The sequence below is a fragment of the Glossina fuscipes genome, unplaced genomic scaffold (genome assembly GCF_014805625.2).
Source record: "Glossina fuscipes isolate IAEA_lab_2018 unplaced genomic scaffold, Yale_Gfus_2 59, whole genome shotgun sequence".
Classification (NCBI taxonomy): Eukaryota; Metazoa; Arthropoda; class Insecta; order Diptera; family Glossinidae; genus Glossina; species Glossina fuscipes.
Genome location: NW_023998431.1, coordinates 6484585 through 6506157, shown reverse-complemented (window position 1 = coordinate 6506157; position 21573 = coordinate 6484585). Strand labels below are relative to the sequence as shown.

General features: G+C 36.0%; 1 protein-coding gene across 1 annotated transcript in view; it reads right to left on the bottom strand.

Moving 5' to 3' along the window:
• LOC119637478 (E3 ubiquitin-protein ligase highwire) overlaps positions 1–21573 on the bottom strand; it is a 78038-nt gene that overhangs the window by 3462 nt on the left and 53003 nt on the right. The window contains exons 19-24 of the mRNA XM_038033503.1: positions 8925–9038; positions 5145–5253; positions 2291–5072; positions 1618–1917; positions 1396–1562; positions 34–1323 (exon numbers count right to left, since the gene is read on the bottom strand). Coding sequence (XP_037889431.1) covers positions 34–1323; positions 1396–1562; positions 1618–1917; positions 2291–5072; positions 5145–5253; positions 8925–9038 — 4762 coding nt within the window. The remainder of the gene's footprint in view (positions 1–33; positions 1324–1395; positions 1563–1617; positions 1918–2290; positions 5073–5144; positions 5254–8924; positions 9039–21573) is intronic.

Here is a 21573-nt window from a genome sequence, read left to right as displayed (position 1 = left end):
TTGATTATAAACATTGGTAGTAATAAAACTTGCCTGAATGTCCCGACTATTGTCAATGTGAACTAAAACTATTTTACAACAATAGCTTAACTTGTTCATAGAAACTTCTATTATTTTACTTTTATTGCGGTCTTCTTCATCGCTTTCCCAAAACGTTTCTGTTGAGTTATCGATCAATGATTCAGCCATGGCTTGACGTGAAGATACCGTTAATTCAAACTGACCATTTAAATCGGTGTAATAGATGACTTTTCCTCCAGCATCTACCATTGCATTGGCTGCATGAACACCTCCACCCACGGCATTGTGTTCATCACCGTTAGCTCCATTAACGAGATTATCGTTTACACCAAAAATGTTTGGACTTTCATTTTGTTCATCGGATTTCGATAATATTTTGGAAATGTTACCAAATACATGAGAACTATGTAAAAATTGATGATCTGTCTGTCTAAATCGTATACCAAAGCATTGAATAGCAATACGTTGTACCGATGATCCCAATGGCAGGTATAATGTCAGATCGGCTACCGATTGTAAAAACTTATGTAAACTTTTAGTAATCATGTGAGACAAACGACCGCTAATTTGAGTATACGAAACAGGGTGTTCAAGAGCCGGTTCGGAATCGTCAAATTTTCCCTCAGTCGGATCTGCTAATGAGGTCGTAGCTGTACTCAAAGAACTTACAAACCACCACATAAGGTCATGTAGACAAACACTTTGTGTAACAGAACGCAAAAGCCAATTTAGAGCTTGCAACGAGTAATTACGACAAGTAGCTACACGTAGACTCCGTTTCATAGCACTTCGCAACTTTTTTAAATCGTGCTTTTGTGTAATAAAAGCCATAGCTGGACGCTGTAATAATATTTGGATATGGTTAACAGTTTTTAAATCTAAATTGTTGTACTGATTTTGCTCTTGCTTTGGATTTTTAACGGTCTTTTCGTTATCGAATTGAGTTTGCTGGATATTGCAATCCCGATCCGTCGCAAATCCTCGCTGTACCACCGATGTAGCCAGAAGCACGTGCTCTGGCACTAAACGCCTCAAGTTTTCGGAAGGATAACAGATCAATAGAGAGCCGTCCGTATCGCTGATTGAATTGTTACGTCTTCGGAATATTACTTTAGGATAATATGGCTCATCTTGTTTCAAATTAGAATTATTGGCTTGTTGTTGTACCACACCCCAACCTTGTCCCATAGAGAAACTACGGTGAAATCTAGATGAAGTAGCGCTTGCATTCATACAACCTGATTGACCAGATGCTTCATAATTAGTTGGATCAGATGATTCGTAAGAAATTTCAGAGAGAGGCTATTACATGGAAAAGATGTGCAAACGTTATAACGATATTTCGTAACCCATCAAATTGCATAAAATTGCTACCCTATCAAGGCCAGTTTCATTCGCTCCCAAGCCGAATATCTCATAAGGTAGGTCTTCTTTGTTACCTGCTCCAAAAGTTTCCAAGCAAGCGAACGTTTCAGGTGCTAACCATGGTTGCTCTGGTGAAAATGGGCCACCTGTGAAGCTTTTTCGGAACAGTGAGTTACCTAAAAAATTGTTCACATAACTGCATAACTTTGCCAAGTAGTAATCGGTAAGTACCTGAGGATTTTCCATTAATCTTTAAACCAACCCGATTGTGCCGTACTGATTCTCCTCTGCTGGTACTTGGTCTGTTCATATCAGCAATGCTAAAGTGTTGATGTTCAACTACTACTGGCATTTGTTGAGGCGAACGTTTAGTAGTCGTTCCACCAAGCGGGAGTGTGCGATCAGTTGGCAAATTTGTAACATTTGACGACAGTTCTAATAAAAATGTAGCATTTTGGCGCATGGTTGTGTAGATTTCCGAATTGGCGATCAGTGTGGTAGTTTTAATCCCAAACAAATTTAGGTCATTGCCTAAATTAAAAACAAGTAAAAATGCTATAGTAGGATAATACTTTATGCCACTTCGCTTAGTGCGGTTATTCGTATAAAAGCCGTATAAATAAGGGCGTATTAACAAGGCCTTATGTTGCAAATGGTGGAAAATGTGATCCGATCCGAACCATTTTACACAAGGCGCACTGACGAAGGGACGTACCAAGCCAAGCTTAAATCGATCAAGAAAGTGACACTGAGCCGATCAGTATAATGAAAAATAGCGCTCAAGAGCTTCTGCGCGTTGGATACATTCACGTGAACTTAATGCACCCTTGTATCTCAAGTGGTGTAGTGTACAAAAAAATGAAAAAACACATATATTTAGTGTATGTTTCTCGCCAAAACTCACCTGCACAGCTAGCGTTTGTATTGTTTAAATTGTTAGTGTTTTTATTGGTTGATATGTATTTGTCACGACAAGCATCACACATTAAAAACCAACTGGAGGCACCTTTCCCACCTTCACCGCAATTTCCGGCCCATCCTTCACAAAAGATGCCAACGGAATTGTAACCCTTACCTTTGGCTGATTTACCACAGCCGGGGTGCACAATTCTCATATGATAGGTAACCGGTATGGGGAGGAAAACTTGGCATATTTCACACCATGAACCATCGTCTTTTTTCTTTTTTACCTTTTTATTTTCTTTCTCTTTTGTGAAAGATTTTTCTTTCGGTTCTACATTTAGCTCGCGGGAAGATACCTTCTCATGACCCAAGGAATTTGACTGAACTATTTGAATACAATTGGCGCATATATGTTCCCACAAGTATACAAGACTACGCAAAGCTGGTGGTAGCACGGTCACGACTTCCGGCAAAGAATGTAGTTTCGGTTTTTCACTACCGCCTTCAGTGTCAGAGATATCATTAGATTGGGTTTTACGGTATCTGCGATTGCTGACAGAAAAGTTACCACTTTTCGTTAAAGTTTCTAGGGTTGAAGGCCGTATGTTTAGATAATTGCCAGCGTTGGCCACTTCCACGGAATGACGCTGCTGAACTTTCTGTTCGCGAGATAATTGTTGCTTGCTGTCGCTATGATCGCGTCTAGTAACAACGATAGTGCCCTCTTTTGGCAAATTTGGATGAAATTTGAGAAAACTCGCACAAGCCATTGCATCGTGTACAACACCTTCGTGCCACAGAAATGCTGCAAACACAGCTCTAATACTTTCGGCAAAAGAAGGCGGCATAGCTCGTTTAATGGGGCCAATGGTGCTTTTTTTAATGCCAGAGGCAGTTTTGAAGAAAGCATTTTGTGTGGCATTACATCTAGCGGAACCAATCCGTTCCGGCCAAACATGAGAACTGGAATATTCAGCGCTGCCCGCGGAACAGGTTGTCCTCAACTCTCCAAGTAATATCTGATCTTGAGTAGTGTTATCTCCGCCTGGTGCAGTGGTCGTAATTTGCAATAAGCTCATTTCTTCTTCTAAATTCGATAAATCTGAATCTTTAACAGTTCCGGTATCTGTTGAAGCCGAACCTACTGCATTCATTGCCGATTTGCGGGAACCGATTATTCTTCGTGGCGAATGTTTTGGGGTCGACAGCAAAGCAGCCGTTTGGCTAGGTGTAAAATTTGTTTTCCTCATATTAATTACGTCGAAATGCGTCGGCTCCGTTTTTACAGTCTCTTCTTTGGAACTGCGTCCCGTTTGACTTGACTCGTATACCGCATTGGAACTCATAACTCCAGATATATCGGAACTCTCATTTGATTTCACGCTGTTGTTTGGCGAATCTTTCTTTTTTTCTAACGGTATTTGTGTGGTGTTAGGTGAACGTTGGCTAAAATTATTTCCATTGCTTCTGGTGTCTTGACCTCCCATCACTCGTACTAATTCTCGAACAGAAACTGAAGCAATTTCGCCCATGTCAGTGCGTTTGAATTGATAATTTTCTCGAATCGCACTAGCTTCACTCATGCTGTCACCTTTGAACCATTTTTGTAAAGCTTGTAACTTAATGGCTCCACCTCCAACTACACCCGCTATAGCCGAACCAATAGCATTAGAAGAGCCCGTTAAAGTGGAATATTGTGTATCGTCGCTTTGTCCAGCAACAAAAGCCGGCCTCGATATTTGCTCGATATCATTATCAAAATTTTGCTGTTGCGAAGTCATGGAAAAATTGTCACCAGCTAATGAGGGCTTTGAATCGCTATCGTTACAAACGAATGGATTGGTTGAAATTGATTGACCCTCTATCGATTTCAAAGAAGAACTGGTTAAATAATCAAAAACTTTCTTATTGGGAGAAACCGATGTTTCGTTGATAAGCGGCGGCGATTCCGTTATTAAAGCAACTGGTTCTAAACTCTCTAATAACTCGCAATGCTTTTTGTGCTCTGAGGCTGCTATACAAGTCCTAGGAGTTAGAGAGGCATTGTCACCAGTAATTTCTGGTACAGAATTGTCTGTCGGAGGAGACACTGCTTCTACTACTGGATGTAGCAAAGTTTTACCCAAATGTTGATTATATTGTAAGCACCATGCTTCAGTAGGATACCAACCAATGGTGCAGTGTTGGCGTATAGATTCAGTAGAAAGTCGTAACCATACACCATCGTCATTTTCAATTTCATCTATGAATGAAATGACACCATTCAATTTAACTACACCCACTTGTTCAGACTGTAAAGTTGGATGAGAACGTATACGCAAACCAGCCGTGTTCTTCGTGTGAAATTTTCTTAGCCTGTTGGGAGTTTGAGAATTCTTCATTACTCTCTTGTGTGTCGGAGGTGGTGCACTGCCTTCTTTAACTTCGACACGATAAACCTCCTCTAATAAAATACCATCGATATTAATAGTAAGACAGTAACTACCCACAGCATTGGGAGTCCAATGAATGCTGAACGTGCCATCTTCCATATCATGAGCATATAAAGTCTCTGTGACTCTAGTTTGAAGGGGACTATTGTAGCGTAATTCCTCAAAAGAATAATTGTTATATGATTTCATAAAGGTAATGGCCTTAAAGCACATTTTCTCTTTAACAGTAGGTTCGTAGTTAAGACGTGGCGGCGGTGCTATGCCACCAAAATAATTGTCTGTCTGGGAAGCTCTTCGTAATTTAATGTTGCCATTACCGGTTGCACCAGTAGGTATTGCCTTTATTTCGACCTTTTTTTGTATTTTTTATATGTAAATGAGTATATATCAACGAAAAAAAGAAAATTAACAAACAAGACAAACCTTCAGTTCGGGCACCACTATGGCATCTCCATACTGATCACGTATGCTTACTGTGATCTGTGTTGGCCAACCGTACCGTAGCGGTTCGGTTATTGTATTCAATTCACACCTAATGCCAGTATAATTTGAAAATATGAGAAAATTTAACGAGCTTTAATGATATAAAAAATAATTTTTAAAGAAAACCATTCAAACTTTCATTTAAATTCATCTCAATTGTAGCATTACCTTAGCTTTATCGTTTTTTACTTCTTACTCACTTATTAATCATTAATGCTATGTTTACATTTTCTTATATTTCTACATAATGTAAATCTAGCTATAACGTGGTTAAGGTAATCTACTTTAGTTATAGCCCATATTAAATGTAATTAAATGTAGTACCCTAATTAAGATAAGTTAAGTTTGTGAAATTTTAGTAGTAACCTAGTTTAAAACTTTACTATTTTGCTTAGGTTAGCACAACAACATATTATATAAGACACTGACCACAGTTCAGCTAAAAGAGAAATATATTATAGAACTCAATAAACTAAACGTGAAAATATTATCAAATGGAATCTTTTTTTGAGTTTCACTACACACTATTTTGACCACTTCCATCTATCCAATCATATATTTCATACATTATTTAATTATTGTGACTGTACAACGTGGTATGGCCAACTTTCTTGCATACATAAAAGTGCTCGCTCGTACAGCAATTTCCCATACTCATTGAATTTCTATGACAGATGTCTTCGAGGGTTTAACGTGGGTACTACCGTGAAGGTTTAACCCCACGGTGCCCGATGGCACACGGAGTGTGAAACACTTGAACTCCCCGAGGTTAATAATCCTCGCAACATACGGTGCCGAAGTCGACGCACACGTTGCCATGAGGAATATTAAGTCCCCGAGTACCAGATGAGATACGTTAGGGTCGCATCTCCCCTCTGGTGAGGGCGAGGCCTACCTAAAACCTCTGCCTTTCTGTGGGTAAGGCACCCGGTTGCAATGCAACTCCACACCGAGCAAGAAACTCTTCCCGCGATTTTTGGGCCAACCACAGCCACCACGAAACTCCCGCTATGGGCCGTTCCCGTTGTCAGGCCAAAGCTAGAGGAAGTGCTTTGGGGGCTCCTGACGCCCGTGGTACCGGAATTGAGGAGAAAATTGAGAAAATAATTTATAAGAGTCTTCGGTCGGACCTTCTAGGTCCCATAAGACCCGCACTCGGCATGAGATAGTCATTTGAAGGAAAACCGTCTATACCATGCATATGGGCATGGTATTCTCACTGGGCGGAGCGAGGCTTATCTCAACATCTTGGGGAAAAATTATAGTGGACAGAGTCCGAAGACCGAGTGTACAACAATAACGATGTAGGGAAACGTGGAAACGGATTTCCCTACATCACCAACCAGAGAGAGAAAGCGTCTGGTAAGACTTAAGAACTCCATGCAGTTCCTAACCCCCTGTTCTTCAGTCATTGTCACCGTAAAAGAAGAGCACGGACGAAGATCAGACAGAGTTGCCCAGATCAAATCTCTCCGCGCTGCGTCTGGCGAATGCCCGCGCAGCATACGTTCCTAGAGCTGCCACCGTCTCAGAAGTAGAGAGGGCCACACTAAGGTCAAAGTTCCCATCCGTCTGTCGTATACCAATTACGTTCAAGTCTCTAAAATCCGAGTACTTGGAGCATACACACAAAATGGGCAACCAATCTTTGGACATGCCACATAGGCAAGTCTCAGTTCCCGACAGACCTCTCTTATGCAAATATGCATTAAGGGATCCGTTGCCCGTAAGCAGAAATCCCAGATGAAGTCTAAAACTAAAATCTGGGTGTTTTTCCACGTACTAGACATCACGGATAAATTCAAAGGTCGTTCTGCCTTTCGAACTGTTTTCCCAACGGAATTGCCATAAGGCACGGACACGGAATTTCCATGACAATGTAATATGGTGTGAATTTTGACAATGGCGAAATTATCCGTTTTTCATAAAATCTTGTAGCGATTCAAGCGCCGTCATTTTCATATTAAATAGGGCCCTTGTCACGAAATAGAGTCTTATTTTGTTCTTAACGATCGCTGTGACTGGAATATGAAACGGAAGACTCATAGAGGGCAAAATGCTAAATTATACTTTAAACATGGGGACACTGCGACATGGGAGATTATCATTTGCTTATTAACCCAATCCAATGGATCAAACAAATATGTCGCTAAAACTCATCAAGATATGTTCAAAAATCTTAAACCAAAGTCAATCATAAAAGTGAAAGTATTAACCCACCTCAACACGAAACAAAGTGCAAGAAAGGTTGTATTTACAAATACCCGAAAGCCGAAGCAAAGATATCGTATCAATAAGCTTAGTGAGTCAGACAGAGAGCATTATGAAAGGCATCGCAATATACAACTGAACTATAATTTTAGGAATATGAATCTTAGGGATTTCGGTGTGCTATTTGAGCTATGTTGTTTGAAAAACGAGCCATGTTGCCGAAAACATCATAGACGTGATCCAGTCGAAGAAGTACAATGAACAAGAAGAAGCCTGATAGCGTGAACGCACAATAGCAAAATAATTTTCAGAAAAGCCTAAAATTTTATTATAACTTTTACGTTTTTATTTTAACTAAAACATCATAAAGAATAATGTCATTTAAACTTCGATATAATTCAATAAAATCTGTAGTGTTAAATCGAAAGCTTGTTCGTGTTAGATCGAGGTCGTGTTATAAGATACCTTGATATAATGCAAGTCAATGCGATATATACCGCGTTGTGTCGAAGCCAAGCCTTAAGGTATTAAATTTGGTGATAAAAATTTTATTATAAAATTTGATTCCAAATGTGCATACAAATGAAAAAGCAAGTTAAATAATCGATTTAGAATTTGATGCTGATTAAGAATATATACACTTTGTAGGGTCTCTGAAGCTTCCTTCTGGGCGTTGCAAACGTTTGAATGAAACGTATGAATATACTCCTCATTCTTCGGTGATGGGTATAAAACTCAATTAAAAAAACACATATTCGATTATTCTAATCGTGATGTATCCGAACCGCGCTTTGCAAGTACAGTGTTAAGCGGACGAACCCTTTTTAAAAAAATTCTTTTAAATAACTGAACTAAATGACGGAAAATAAATTTTGTTGCAGATATTTTGATCTAATAGCGCGTAATGCCTGCTTTCAATGGAAGACCATAAATTCATCTAGATTACTTATATACTTACTTATATGTCAAATACAAAGCATATCTTAATGATCCAATTATTACGAAATTTGTAGTGTTTTTCAAAACCATGGAAGTTTTTTGTACAGATCAAATGTATTGATCGGTGATGAATTAATTTAAGAAAATTAATTGAGAGAAGTTACAAAGATATGGAAAACTGTGCGGGCTTACAAAGTTTTTGACAAATTTACGGGACTAGACATACGAATTGGGTTTGAAATTGGAATAAACCGCATTAATGTGTTATGCGAAGAGAAAATAAAAAAAAAAATGAAAATAATAACGCGTAATTTTTGATTTTCTTTAAAATTCAGTTGACCTGAAATATAAATAAATATGATGATATATCCTTACAAACCTAAATCTAAAGCTATAAAAACCTTTATACAAAAAAGTTTGACACACTAGATTTGAAACAATACTTTTTACATTCCGAAAGAGCCTCTTAACCAGTGTCGTATTGAAATTCCTTCCCAAAGCGACTAGAACTCTACATTATTACAGTCATAGGAGTTCGAAAATTTTCATAATAAACAAATTTATACTTACTTATTGGGATCTAGACGTGGTTCTGGTTGCAACCAAGCAGCCAATCTGGCCCCAGAGGAACCAGGAGCTCCACTAATGAAATCCTTTAGAAATTGGCGTTCATTGGATTGCGAACTGAAAAGAGTGAGAATAGCGAAACAATGCATATCGTCAAATGACTTCTTCTTTTTGAATTGAATATTTTTGAATAACCAAGAGGAAATATTTCATAATCGAAAAATTATTATTATCACTTATTGACTATGCGGAGTCTTTTGTTCATTTTATACTAACGAGGATGATTGTCAGTATCGGGTTTTTGAGCGTCGTCTCCAATAACTTGACTTATCAGAAAACGTGTGCTATTGATAAAAAACTACGCGCACACATGCATATGCTAGTTAATGCTTATCCCCGTTTATCTAAAATAATTTCGTTTATTCACTCAGTCATTTTAAAGATAATGAATGATTTCAAATGTATTCAATGTTTTTTGTTCGTCTTTACTGACAAATGACTAGGGAAATAATCATCAATGGGACTTAAATTGTTGGTTATTGTTAAACTCTTAAATAATTATGAGTTTATCATAATGCAACCGTTACATGCCTACATATCTTCTATATGCGTATTTGTTCAGCGCACATCGTTACTATAATGCTTTGTTGTTGTTTGGTTTGGGTTTTTGTTTGCTAGTTACATCAAACTGTACATTTTTAACATTGGAATACATGATAAGTTAGTTCAATTTTGTATATACATGATTTACTTTTATTATATATCCACACAAAAAAGTTATACTGCATTTATTAGCATATTATATGCATATATATTATATATATAAGCAGGTTAATTGAAATCGTGACTTCAATCATAACTACGATTTCAAGTTGTTGCCTATAAAAGCTTGGAATCGAAACCATTCTTTTTATATAGCCATTATGGAAGGACGGTTCATGTTAAGCATTCTACTGGCCGTAAAAATGAAGAAATCGACTTGAAATTTAAGTAAAACATTGAAAGCTTCTGCAAACAAGCTGATAGTGAGAATGGGCCAAATTCGCCAAAGTATCCGATAAATTAAGAAAAAGAACAACATAAATTAAGAAGAACCTTTATGCTTCGAAAAATAAGCAAATTTGGTTTTTGACTCATTGCACATGTTCTAAAATGAGTGAGACTATAATATCTGTGCAAGTATGGAAAAATTCAATCACGCCTAAATAAAGCCAATAGCGTCAAAATTTTATTTTTTCTCTTGCGTGTTGCAAGCGTTTTAACAAAAAAAGCAAGTCAGAAAATTATATTCGGTCGCGGCCGAATCTTTTACCCATCGCCGTGATTCTAGAAAAGAACTAAATTTTCATACTTTATGATAGTAGGTGGGCGCGGTTGATTACCACAGATTCCATACAGTTGGCCAGACTGATGGACGGAAAAATGGAGCAAAAGACTAACTATTTATTCCTTTTGAAAAATGGAGGTGCCCTCACTTTACGTAATACTCTAAGCGTGTCCTTCGACCGGCTCGTCCCATTTTGAATACCAACCTGCATGCAAGAACTTCCAACATGTCTGACAAATTTAAAAGCGATAACTTCATTTCTACGGCCAGGAGAATGACGTTACACAGGCGCACAAGCTTAAATTGATTCAGAATTTGATCAGATCAAGAGTCCCTGGACCTTTGATGCTTTCTTCTAATTCTTCTTATTCTGAACGTCTTAACCAAACGTGCATACATATATATATATACATATATATATATATATATATAGTCCCATTCTTCGGTGATGTGTATAAAATTATGTTACACGACGTCTGCGTGTTATATTGCCATTGCATTGAAAATGTGTGGTGAATGGCTTTATCTACAATTAGCAAAAGTGGGAAACATGAAGATCTAACCCTTAGTACATTGTATACAATAATACTATTTTAAATACGCTATTACGTCAACCGAGGCGAGTCCTCTGAATGCTCATCAAAAACCCATGTACAAGTTCTTAATCAAACTGAACGTCAATCCGAAATCGATTTACTGTTTATCATTCCACACATTTATTTTTCGTCTGTCTATCCACTCATCTGGCCGTTTGTCTATGTCTCTGACTTTTATGAGTTTGCTTATTCGTTTGGGTTGCTCTTGCTTTGTCTATCTGCCAGTCTGCCTATCGTCGTATCAATAATTTTCATAGTATTGAAAGTAACCTTGAACTCTTCACTGCCGATCTTATCAGGTTAAGTCCAGAAACCTTTCGACGATCATTAACAAAATTTTGAATATAAATCTGCCACCAACTGCTGTTTATACCATAGCCTTTTCATCATGTTATTACATTTACTGTTCGTATATGTTATGTACATACATAAATTTTGTGTATTTTGTATATTATAATGCTTCGTAGATTGCAGGCAGCAATATATTTGTGTATGAGTAGCGTAGCCATAAACTTTATATTGCATTGTGTTGCCTCTGTTACATTCACGGTGGGGCCATACACTTTTCCTTTATAGAGAATACTTTTGCGAATTCTATTAGAACACCCAGATATGCGACAATTACCAAAAATTCTTTTCGAGCTGGGCTTAATATCCTCCTTATTTTGTTTTTTATACCCATCACCGAAGGATAAGGGGTATGTTCATTTTGTTAAAACGTTTGCAACACCTAGAACCAAGATTCAGAGACCCTACAAATTACATGTGTTATTAATCAGGATCAAATCTTAAATCGATTTAAGCATGCCCGTCTGTCCGTCTATGTAATATCTCTTGTAAACATTCTCTTGGCCGTAAAAATCAAATTATCGGCTTCAAGTTTGGTAAAAATATTGGAAGTTCTTGCACGCAGGTTAGTATTGAAAATGAGCACTCGTAAAATACTTCGTAAATTGGCGACACCTCTGCTCTCCAAAAGGAATAAAAAATCGGTTTGTTGCTCATGACTCATAAAGCTCATGTATTCTGCGGGCAATGCTGTAGTACCGCTACAAAAATCGAAAAAATCGGCCACGCCTATTAAATTTTATTGTGTGCCATTCAAATTCTTGGCTAATTTCAAATTCGGAATACACCTAAGCATGTCTGTCTGTTTATTTGTCCACCTGTCCGTCTGCGCAAATGTGTAATATCTCTGCTAAACATTGTCGCGCTCGAAAATATAAAGACATCGCCAAAAAATTTGCAAGAGAATTTGAAAATGAACAACATATGTAAGAAAAACTGTCAACAACTCTCCTTTCCCTCTCGCGTTGCATGTAAACTGCAAAAATTACTCGATATAAGATTTCACAAAATTATTCTATAAAGATAGGATAGCGGTGGTGGGTATTAGAAATTCGGTCACAACCGAAAATAATTTTCTTACTTGTTCAGTTTTTCTCTAGTAAAGCATTTCTATTTGCGTAAGGTTTGTAAGTAAAGTGTGTGTGTGCATGTGTGTGTTTATATACAAACGCGATGCCATTAAACTTCAATCACATAAACTGAAGTCTTGCTTCAGCGCTAGACGAAACGTTCCTCTTCGTTCAGATAACAGAGAAGTACAAACATGAACTATTTATTCCACACATCTGTACTATGGGTGCTTGAACGAATGCTTTTTGTGAAGGAGTCAAGAAGCAAGGCTTTCAAACGCTTTGTATTTTATTTAAAACATTATCGGTTTTGTATTTAAATTTACATTATAATACTGTTATGTAAGTACGGTAGCGATTAAACACTCAGTGGCCTACAATGGTATAACAATTTTTTCGTTCTTTGTATTTAAGAAAAAGAAACTAAAAGTATTTTAAATCCACACCAGCGAAGAACGACGGATAAAATAATCTTGCCGCACCCCATCCCTTAGTCAGAAATATTTATCAGAAATCTTATAAAACATATAAATATCAGGTGTATTACATAAAAATTTCACTTGTATTTTTGAAAAAATTCAAGCCTATGTAAAACATATTTGTTATCCACCATCACTATGTATGGTCTTTTGCCTCTTATCGAATTCTTTACGGAGGCTTTTACGTAAGATATTTTGTGTTTTCGAGACAACACAATTATTAAATCATTTCTTCAACATCATCTTCAACTTTTATGATGATTTGATCTTCTAAATACATTTGCCCGTAAATGGTCTCCTTTTCTCAAGTGTGTCACTTATTTCAACTAGTTTAGCGTTATTTCGTCTAGGCTTAACAAGCTCGCAGTAAATGATTTCTTTCAAATCCCACCAAACGCACTGCCCAATTTGCTGAGTATGAATATTTGGCTTTCGGATTGATGTGAATGGTTATCGTGGATTAAGCCTCACTTTACTTCATTTAGCAGTATCGTACAGGATCAATCCTTCGCTATCCATAATAAGCGTAAATAGATGTCAAAACTGCTATCGTTGCTCTCTTCCATTTGTTCTTCAAGAATTCTATCTTTCCCTTTGTATGCAATCGAACTGAAAATGCTAGTTGACACACTAATATGTGCTCATCAAGTTCTTTTTGAGTTTGTGCTGCATTTTCGTCTAACACACTAAACATTACACTTCTTCAGCCGACACCTTTCGCGAAGCTCCAGAACGTTTATAGCCTTCAAAACTAAAATTGGATGTATTAAATTATGTAAAGCAACCAATTTTAACACAGAGACCGCTCGGGCTTATGTAACCTTTAGTTTATTACCTGTAAAAACTCGTTCATTCAAAAATATGTTTTATTTATATATTTCCTATCAGAGGATAAGTAATTATTTACTTTGTTTTCAGTACGAAGACAGAATTTTCAGGTTCCTACTAAGGGTATGTATTACTGACGAGCATCAAATTCTGAATCGATTTAAACATGTCCATCCGTTCTTCTATGTAACGGCTGTGGTGAACATTCTCTTGCTTAAGATATCGGATCCAAATTTGGAAAGCATATCGAATGTTCTCGTGCAGGTTTCTATAACAGATTGGCCAAATCTACCTAAGGACACGTCACACTACAACTAAGAATATCTGCGCAATTTTAAAAGCCAAAAACAAAAAGAACGGTTTCTTGCTCCATATTTTTAAACTACAAAAAATACAATACAATAACAAAAATTTCCATGTCTTTTTTCTTGGCGATTCTACAGTACCGCAGAAAGTGGAAAAATTGTTTATGCTCACCCCATATTGTAGAGGCTTAAAATTTTTTTAATTTTTACATATGGAAAAAAATTGTTCCACAAAGTACTTAATTCTCTTAACACTATCCATTCTCATTTTAAATCAGTACCTAACATATGCTATTAAAATACTAAAACCTTGATCGACAATAATTGACAACGATCTAAGGCAAGTAGCAAGACGATAAATATCAAAAAAATCAGGAAAGAATACGATTCGTGTCTAATCTGTATTGCGTTTTTCTCAAAACAACCCTTCACATTTACCTGGAATTAATTTTTAAAAAACAAATGAATCACTTTGTATAAACAGGCAGCTTTGTTCGCCTTATGGTGGTTCCCTAAAAACCAACAGATTGACAAATTATATCATACTAAAGCAATTTGTGCTCATTCATAGATCCATAATCGACATAACCGAAAAGGCTTGGATCGCAATATATATGCATATTATAATTAAATTTAATAAAAGAAAAGTATTTGCCGGCGTTTAAGTCTCTCCGAAAATTTTTGTTATTTATTAAATACCATAAACGAAAAGAGGAAGGGATGGATACGTCAGCCAAAAACACAGGCGGACGAACAGACAAACGAAGAGAGAAATAAACCTACGAATGCGTGATTGAGAACATAATTGAAAGGATGACCGGCCAGCCTGACGATTACACGGAAGAACCGTTCGGAGGATAAACGAATAAATCCTCCACAGACAAACGCGGGGACGTGTAGGCTAGCAGATGAATACGTACGGTAAGGCCGACACGTAAATGGAAGGCGATCTTATTACGAAAAATTCCTATATCCACTCATGATCCCAGATTAATAATTGAAGAAAACACATTGCATACATATTTACTTCTTGAAATCTTCAGTACACATTCCCAAGTATTCCAAGCGGATTAATAAAATTAGTATATAGTTATTTTTCCCTGCTGCGTATAAATACACCGAATCTGTCCATAAAATCAAACAGATTCACATATTTTCAATAATTTGCGTTAAAATCGCTTCCAAATAAAGAGTTTACTATTTAATATTTCTTTTAGTGCTGCTTATTCGTTCTATTCTTTCTTTCCCCTACAATCGCAAGCTTAGGTACGTGTTTTATGCAAACAATACAAGACGTGATTTTTCAGTGCCGACTTTAATTTAAATACAATGAACTTAATGTTGAACATAATGAGACAACAGACTAATGGCAGTATACGGAAGACAGACAATGTTTTATATATAAATGCGTATATATAAATTATTTATAAATTTTTAAATAAATAAAACTTCAAACGAATAAGTGCAACTTGGACGGAAGGAGTACTTAGGCAGAACATATATATATATATAAGGTCGTCAAGGATGAAATTTGTAAGAAAAAGGCAAAATTTTCTGAAAACTTATAAGTATAAGATATTATTTAATTCATCAAAGTGTCCGCCTATATTGTCCTTTGCCATTTAAGCGGCAGATTGTTCAAGCCGGTGGTGTAAAATCCTGACGGACGCGAGTCTATGAATTCGTGGGAAGCCAGTTTTAGTGCGTTGTCGGAACTGAAATTTTTCACTATCAAGAAATTGTCCAAATTGCGAAAAAAGTGGTAGTCGGTGGGAGCTAGATCGGGTTCGTATCGAGAATGATAAAGAAGCTCCAATTCCAAGTCCTGTAGTTTCGGTGCACGGTTATTTGTGCAATGTGCGATCTGGAGTCATCTTGCAATAAGATAGGACCCAATCTGTTGATCTATTTGGGCTGTTCTTTTTTTGAATTTCAGCATCATTTTATCTACCCGGTCACGGTGTATTTCTGCGATGTTTGATGGTTTCATGAAATCGTAATAATCTACACCTGTCCTTGACAACCAAACACGCACCATCAGCTTCTTCTGATGAATACTACACTTTGGAGTATGTTTTGGTGATTTATCCTTGCCTAACTACTACGCTTAACGTTTGCGATTGTCGCATTCAATGCTTTTCTCTTCACAAGTGATAATACGATTCAAAAATGGCTCAGACTTTTAATCAGAAAATAACATCAAACAAACTTGAAAACGCTTTTGTTTCTGTTTTTCATTCAGTTCATGAAGAACCGAATTATTGAACTTTTTCTAACTTTTTTTGCCCAATTTGAGCTGAATAAGTTAATACTGTTTGTTTGCTAACACCAAATTTTAATGGTAATTGATAAGTAACTGTCAAGTTTAGTACGTCATTATTAACTTTTGATTCTGGGCGACCGCGTGGATCATTTGTAAAGTCAGGGTTACCAATGCGAAATTCGACAAACCAATTTGAGACTGTTTGCTGGGTACTTACGCTAGAACCAAAGACACTATTTATATTTCGAGCGGTCTGCGAAGTCGTAGTTCCACGTAACAACGATTTCATGACTGTACGAATTTTCGACAGATTCATTATCAAAAAAAATTGTTTTTAAAAAAACTTCATAATTATCTTTAGAGCTTTGGATAATTTACTTCTAGGGGGACATGTGCAACTTCTTCAACAAACAAAGCAGAACGGTAAAATATTAAGTCAATGTCAAGTGACAAGCAGTTAAAGTTGCCAAAAAAGTAAACTACAAGTTTCATCCTTGCCAATATGTATATATATATATATACATATATGACACATATATATATATATATGCCTTATATATATTTTTTTTTATATATGTCTTACATATATAGTTTAGATATATGAATTGTGAAAACGCAAGACAACGTAAGAAATATAACAAATGTATTTTCGCTACAATAAAAAACTGCAAGCGCTGGTAGCTGTTCCATGCAATAATGTCACTTCTAGCAAATAGTAAAGTAAAAAAACAAGTAAGTAAGTTATATTCGGAGTTGGACGAACCACGCATACCCTCCACTACGTTTTTCTCAATGTACTCTCCAAGCTCTTTTACCCATATCACCAGTATTATTACGAAAAAAGCAATCTCGGTGTCTACCATATTCATTTTAAAATTAACCCATTTTTAGGCAGGTAATATATCTTGATTTAAGGAGTGTACAAAATTGTTTTAAGCATTCGGTTTTGTTTACCTTAAAAACTCAAAAAAATGAAAAATGTAATCATTTGTAAGTTTGTGTGAGCGGGGCAGATGTTTTCCTTTTTTTCATGAAAGGAGTAGAACAAAAATCCGGAATTGCGTTCAATTTACGCTTCACTGCGCGCTTCCGCTCCAACTAATTTGGCCCATTTTCTTGCAGAATCTTCCAATGTTTCTACTAAATTTAAAGTCGATATCTTTATTTGCGACCAGGAGAGTACCAACAATACATACCATACAAACACACGGACATATAGACATATAGACACAGACAAACAGGCCAACAGACGTGGCTAAATCAACTCAGGATCTTATCCTGATCAAGAATATATATATTTTACAGGGACTCTGAAGCTTCCTTTTGGGAGTTACACACATTATTAAAAAAAACAAAATGAGTGTACCCACATCTTACAGTAGTATGTATAACAATAAAAACATTTACATAAATGTATCTGTGTTCGCATACATATGTACGCACTTAGATACTTTTAAAACTACAATATGTATTCATATATGTAGGAAAGCCTGACATTCTCATTAATGAAACGGTTTATCAAACATAGTTTGAAAATTTTTAAAATAACATAAACAAGTCGACGAACAAAGACTATAAGCAAAAAAGATAACAACAAAAGTCGTATACAATGAAAGTAAACAAAATCAGCTGCAGTGGGATCAAGATAATAACAATAGCCTCAAAGGCAACAGCAACAACTAGCACAACAAAATAACATCAAAAAACAAGTGAAAACACTATATTGGTCCCGGTTCTCTAATAAACACCCTACACCACCCTACGTTTACTCGAATATTGCCTTTCCCAATAAAGCGTTTTACGAGAATTGGTCCGATCGGAAACATGCAAAACACGCCAATGTACCAAATTTCATCAAAATAGCTCAAAAATTGCGGACTGTAAGTTGAACAGGACGGTTGCACGGCTAGACATATTTAGATTGATACAGACAATGATTCTAAGTCGATTAGCGTAATAAAAGGCGGGGCTATCTCAAGTTCTTCTGGATGTTGCACATATCCGCCAAGCCTTAGTATATACGTGCAGTGCAAGTGATGTATGATATAATAACACTAATAAAAACTCAAACATTCAAAAGAAGTGATAACAGAGTAGAGTTTTAAAGTATTTAAACAGCTTCACATAAACATATGCACTGACAACAACGGAGCAGCCTCTCCAAATCAAACGTATTGAACGCTGAGTTCGCATGTAGGCATACCTTTATGTAAATGAAAATAAAAAAGTGTGTATGTGTGGCTTGGAAAAAAAAAGTACTCACATCTGCATGCGCATGTATATACATATTTCGGACACAAAACGAAAAAGAATTAACTTTTGCTTTAGGGCGATTATAATATTTATATATATATATGTATGTATACATATATGCGTGTGGGTATATGTTACTTTAAAGAAAATTATGCACTTATGGATGGACTTATTGATAAGCGGATGTGAACGCCATCTACTAGTTAAAATGCATTTTTTGTAAATTATAAAACAAAAGAACTTATTTCACGAAAAAACACGTAAGTAGAAAAAGAGAGAAATAGATACGGAAAGAGAGAGAGAGAGAGAGAGAGAGAGAAGGAAAAAATGAATTTTTAAGAAGATTGAGGGAGAGAGTAAAGCAAGTTATAATTACTTAAACATGTTCAAACTAATCTTTAATGAAATGAATGAATAAGGCACTTAAACGGATTGCGAATTCTAGTGATTTTTTTAAAAAAAGGCGGCATTTAAAAATATACGCATATAAGACATTTCCAAAAGAAGATTGAGTGTAAGATTCCAAGACAATTTTTTTATATTGCTTCAGTATTTTATTTTTTTTAATTTTTGGATAGCGACTTATCTTATATCGGTCAGTCTAGGATGGAATACTCTGGATGTGTTCCTTCCTTTGTAACAGCCTGAAATAAGCACAAGAAAGCACATAAGGTAAAAAAAACACTTGATCAGTGTACGGTCGTAACTTGATTTCATCCAGTCCGTCTGTATGAGCATCCGTTTACCTTCTTCTTCTTCCTTCTTCTAACATTCCCTCTTCTAACTAATTCCTCACTTAGCTTAAAACCCAGCAGAAATTTGCGAAAAACAAAGGAAACGTCTGTGGATGTAGCCTATCTACAAGCATGTACATAATAGGCGAAAACCGTAAACTAATCCTCTAAATTGAAATTTCGTACATACGTTTCCATCGCTGCTTACAAGACACTATCTAGTTAAAAACAAACTAATATGTAAACGTACTCTAAACGCAACGTTATATGTAAGTGAAAACACATTTATTCCATTGCATTGAATTAATCGTCGTATATTCCAAAGCATAAAATATGTATGAGAATTTGCTTATTAAACAACCGATATTAAAAACGAAATTTCATTTCCGTTGAGCAGGATTGATTTTGTACCTAACGCTAGCTTGTCCATAATATTTAATTTAAATGCAGTGAAATCTATCCATTTGATATGTCAAGCGTGTATCATATATATATATCGCATACTCTTATACGACTTAAGACTTAAAAACGATGTTATCGTGATCGTTGCAAAAACTTGGTTTTGCGAAAAAAAAAAAAAAATGGGCTAACTAACAACTATGCAATATTGGAGCGATAACTCAGGAAAAAGCGGACAATTATCAATGCTTTTAAAAATTATGGACAGACCCCTGGCGGGATTCAATAAGTTGAAATATATACCTTAACGAAAGTCCTAAAGATAATGTATTAAGTTAGTAAACGTGATTCAAACAAATGGACAGACAGATGGACGTAGTAAAATCAAATCGACTATTTACCATCATCACAAGACAGTCTATACGTCTTCTGAAATCAATTTCAATACATAATAGCTGTTTGGTGAAATAAATATACTACCCGTTATGATCGGTATAAAAACTTTGCTTAAAAAAAATTTTTTTTCTACGAAAAGGCTCGACGCTACCATCGTCCAAACTACTCGCATGTTAATGCTAATTTCGTTCCAGTCTTACATCCAATCAACGTTGAGAAAATCAAAATCAAAACATTTGCAAAAATCCGCCCTGGTCGTACTATAGCAATACTTAAATGAATCCTTAAAAACGCTACTCCATAAACATACATATACTTTGTACATGCCAAAATATTTCCAATATTCGAAGCCTGGCTTTCGGAGCGTTAAACCCCTTGGACATCTTGAAAGTATCGGAGGAATATAAGGTCAATAAAGATTTAACATTATTAAAGCTAATAAACTAACCGTTTTTCAAAAAAGAAAGCGAAAATACTCTTGGTTGCTAATACTCATCTGACTTTTGGTCCTGGAATTTACGCCTTTGATCTAAATAAATAATAATAATAAGAGTAACCAGATTTTTGAGTATAGGAAAAAGTTCCAAGAAAAAGTTATAATATAAATCTTAAAAACGTAATATTTTTGTCCTTTTTTTAAGGCTCTTTTCAGGGCGGTTGCCATTTCAGATAAGGTTTATTCTTCATATAAATTCCTTAAGAGACAAGCACTGAGATCAAAGAGTGAAGGGTCAGTAAATCGAGTTATACCATCAAGGGCCATGAAAATGATAAGAAAATGTATCATTTGGAAGCGAAAGACAAATTTATTTTAATTTTATATATTTCTTTACATCTTATGTTTAATTACTTATATCCAAGACCATTTGCGTTACAAGCGCACATTAAATTTCTGCGGATACAACATCTAGAGCTACTTGAGATATGCCGACCGCCTTTTATCATGCCAAAAGTGATTCTGAATCGATCTAGGCTTGTGTGTCCGCCTATTCGTCTGGCTGTCTTGAATTCTTGCGTTCAATCTACAGATCACGGTTGACGTGCTTTAGTCCAAGGATGAACATTATTGAAAACTGTTCGGATCGCTCGGACCACTTTTTTGACCACTTTCCTTATTTTAAAAAGTCATTATTGGAACAACTTTATTAAGCGAAGCGGTGTAGTATATTTAAGGGTGCACTACAACTTATTTTTTATAAAATTAAATAACATAAAGGCTAAGCTAATAGGCAGCTGTCAAAAGTTCATATACAGCTATTACTATGTTTGCACTAGGAAGAAGTAAACACTTTCAAAAGCAATCACATGGCGATGCTTTCAAGTTCAGAGCTTTTACAATGAACGATGTCTGGAAACCTGTTTATCGATAATAGGACATAATGCGAAACAGTCTAAATCAACTTTCCCGGTTAGTAGCCAGATTAGGTTGCATTTATGTTCCAAGAGTTTACTTTCTGAAGTCAGTTTATAAGGCAGGTCATTCCTGTAATAGATGTTGAAAGATATTCGTCCAAAGTATGGTAAGGGAAACTTAACTACTCTGGTTATAGTTGATTTTTCCAAGGCTTTCTACACCGTTAATCATAATTTATTGTTCAAATAGTTAAGTTCTGACTTTGGTTTCGGTCCAACGGCCATCAAGCTTATTAGGTCT